This window comes from Brassica napus, chromosome C9 (assembly GCF_020379485.1).
Source record: "Brassica napus cultivar Da-Ae chromosome C9, Da-Ae, whole genome shotgun sequence".
In the NCBI taxonomy this organism is placed as follows: Eukaryota; Viridiplantae; Streptophyta; class Magnoliopsida; order Brassicales; family Brassicaceae; genus Brassica; species Brassica napus.
The window spans coordinates 10,522,489-10,524,957 of NC_063452.1; the positions used below are offsets into that span (position 1 = coordinate 10,522,489).

At 49.8% G+C, this 2,469-nt stretch overlaps 1 protein-coding gene across 1 annotated transcript; it reads left to right on the forward strand.

Moving 5' to 3' along the window:
- The first annotated feature begins 585 nt into the window (after positions 1 to 585).
- Positions 586 to 1,788, forward strand: LOC111212924. The gene has a single exon (XM_022714562.2). The coding sequence runs from the start codon at positions 586 to 588 to the stop codon at positions 1,786 to 1,788; it is 1,203 nt and encodes a 400-aa protein (XP_022570283.2).
- The last annotated feature ends 681 nt before the right edge of the window (positions 1,789 to 2,469 follow it).

The window sequence follows — 2,469 nt, forward strand, 5'->3', positions numbered from 1 at the left end:
ATTCCTCTAGGTATCTGGTGTTGGAGGAGAATCTAGCACTCCTCCACAAGGCCCATCGAATAACGGGATTCGGCCCATTAGCGATAAAAGCTCAAGCAGAATCAGTCAACTGATCGATCGATCGACCCATGAATATAGTCAACTGAATGACTTGGAGAAGCCTCGGCTCGGTAGACCCCCATTTAGCCCGAAGGCCCATCAAGCATAGGATCAGGCCTGGGCCTCTAGGGCGAACTCAGTCCTAGGGCAAACGAAAGATAAACAAACGGAAGCTATAAAAGGGCGTCGAAGTGGAAAGAGAGGGGGATCCGCAAACAGACACTAAGACACTGACGGCAAGATCTAGGGTTTACGACCAATCGTTCTCCTTAGTGTTTCCATCGGAGTCTTTCAACAAAGCTCCGACCTTTTCCTTCTTCCCTTAGTCTCTTTGTAATCTCATTCGTTTATCTCATATTGTGAATAAAACGTCTTTGTAAGACCCACAAGACCGAGTTCATTTTGTTATCATTCGATCTACCAAACTCGTATTCAACATTTGGCGCCCACCGTGGGGCCTTACAGAGTAACGGTCACGAATTCAGTATGAGTCCCGACGAAACATCCGCTGACAGTAACAGACCGTCGGCCTCTGTTACGCCGATTCCCGATGCTCCGGTCGCTCCGAACCCATCCATTCCCGAGATGCTGCAGGCCATCATGGCATGTTTCATTCAACAAGAAGAAACCAACAAAGCTACGAGCGACCGTCTGGCCGCACTCGCCGCCGCTCTCGGAACCCTAGATGGCGAAAACGACAGAGCGGAAACGGCAAGAAGAAGGTTGTTCGCAACCACAAACCCTAACCTTGGAGTCGAACAACCAACAGACGAAGCAAACCCTACGAACGGCGAGACTGCACAAACGACTGACGGCTCAAACTCTATGACTAGCCACCAGATCGCCGATCTGCAACTCTCACTGCGGGACATACACTCTAAGATACATCATGTCAAGGCTTCCACACCAGAGATCGAACGCGTTCTCACCACCACCCGGCGAAACCCTTTCACCCAGCGGATAAAACTCTGTATCCTTCCATACAAGGGGGATTCGGATCCGACCGATCACATGACCGCTTTCAACATAGCTATGGGTCGAAATCACTTCTCTGACGAAGAGAGAGACGCATGCCTCTGCCAACTCTTTGTCGAGAGCCTCTCTGGACCGGCCCTAAGTTGGTTTTCACATTTAAAAGAGGGTTCGATCGATAGCTTCGACGACCTGTTCGCCTCTTTCCTCAAAAACTACATCATGTGGTCCCGTCAAGGAACATCCATGGCCGACCTACGGAAACTATCCCAGTCGCAAAACGAAAGTCCCAAGGACTTTATGGAAAAATTCAAGCTAGTACTATCAAAGGTACCTACCCCGGATCACACCACCGTCGAAGCCTTGACCAACACGCTTTGGATTAACTCCATGTTTCGAGACTACCTCAGGATTAACCCAACTATAACCATCGAAGACGCTCTGCACGATTCAAAGAACTTTATCAAGATGGATGAAGACAAGCGAGCTTACAACGCCAAGCAGCAGGCTCTAAAGCCGACGGCATCGAAGACATCAGACGCCCAAGAGCCACGACAGCACGTCCCTTACAAAAAGAAAGGACACGTCTATGCGATCTCCGAGGATGATCAATCTGGTGTAGTTGCTGCGGTACGTGATCCAGGGTGGAACGTATGGGAACGCGATACCGAAAGAAAAAACGCAGCAGTCCCGCAAGCCCGCATCCGCCAACTCTAAGAACTCATACGACCAGAACAAGTTCTGCAAGTACCATGATATGAGAGGTCATGACACCAAAGAATGCAGACACCTCTACGAGGCATGGCTCGCCTCCACCAACGACAGTCGCACTGAGGTTGAACCACCGAAACCAAAAACAGTAAAAGTTGGAGCAAGAGCAAGGACAAGAAGAAAAAGTCCAACGAAAAAAGGAAGAAGACTCCCCTCCGGCAGACGATGGCGACCAATCACATCATGACGAGGAGTCAACCTCCGACGAAGAAAAACCGAAAGCTCGGCGAAAGATTTTCAAAATCCGAGCCACGCCATCCCTTGCCCCATCCACAACGGCAAAGCCGGAGGACGATCTACGTCAATCACTCAACCAAAAATCAGGGAAGACGATCGAAAGCCTCACACCCACCAACAGCACGATTATGGAAATCGATGGCACACCGCTTAGGATCAGTCGTTCCATAAGGAAGCTCAATGTTTCAGACGCTCGACACGTCCTAGACGCCAAGAGAAAGGACCCACTCCACCGGCAAGATGAACTTAAACGGGAGCTGTGGTTAAACAATCAATCTGATTGTATCGAGACGACTGATCTCCGAATTAAGCTCAACTCGAAGATCCTGGATCATCGCGAAAAACTCAAACGATGCAAGACTGACCGTTCCAAAGCGGAGCCAGAACGAA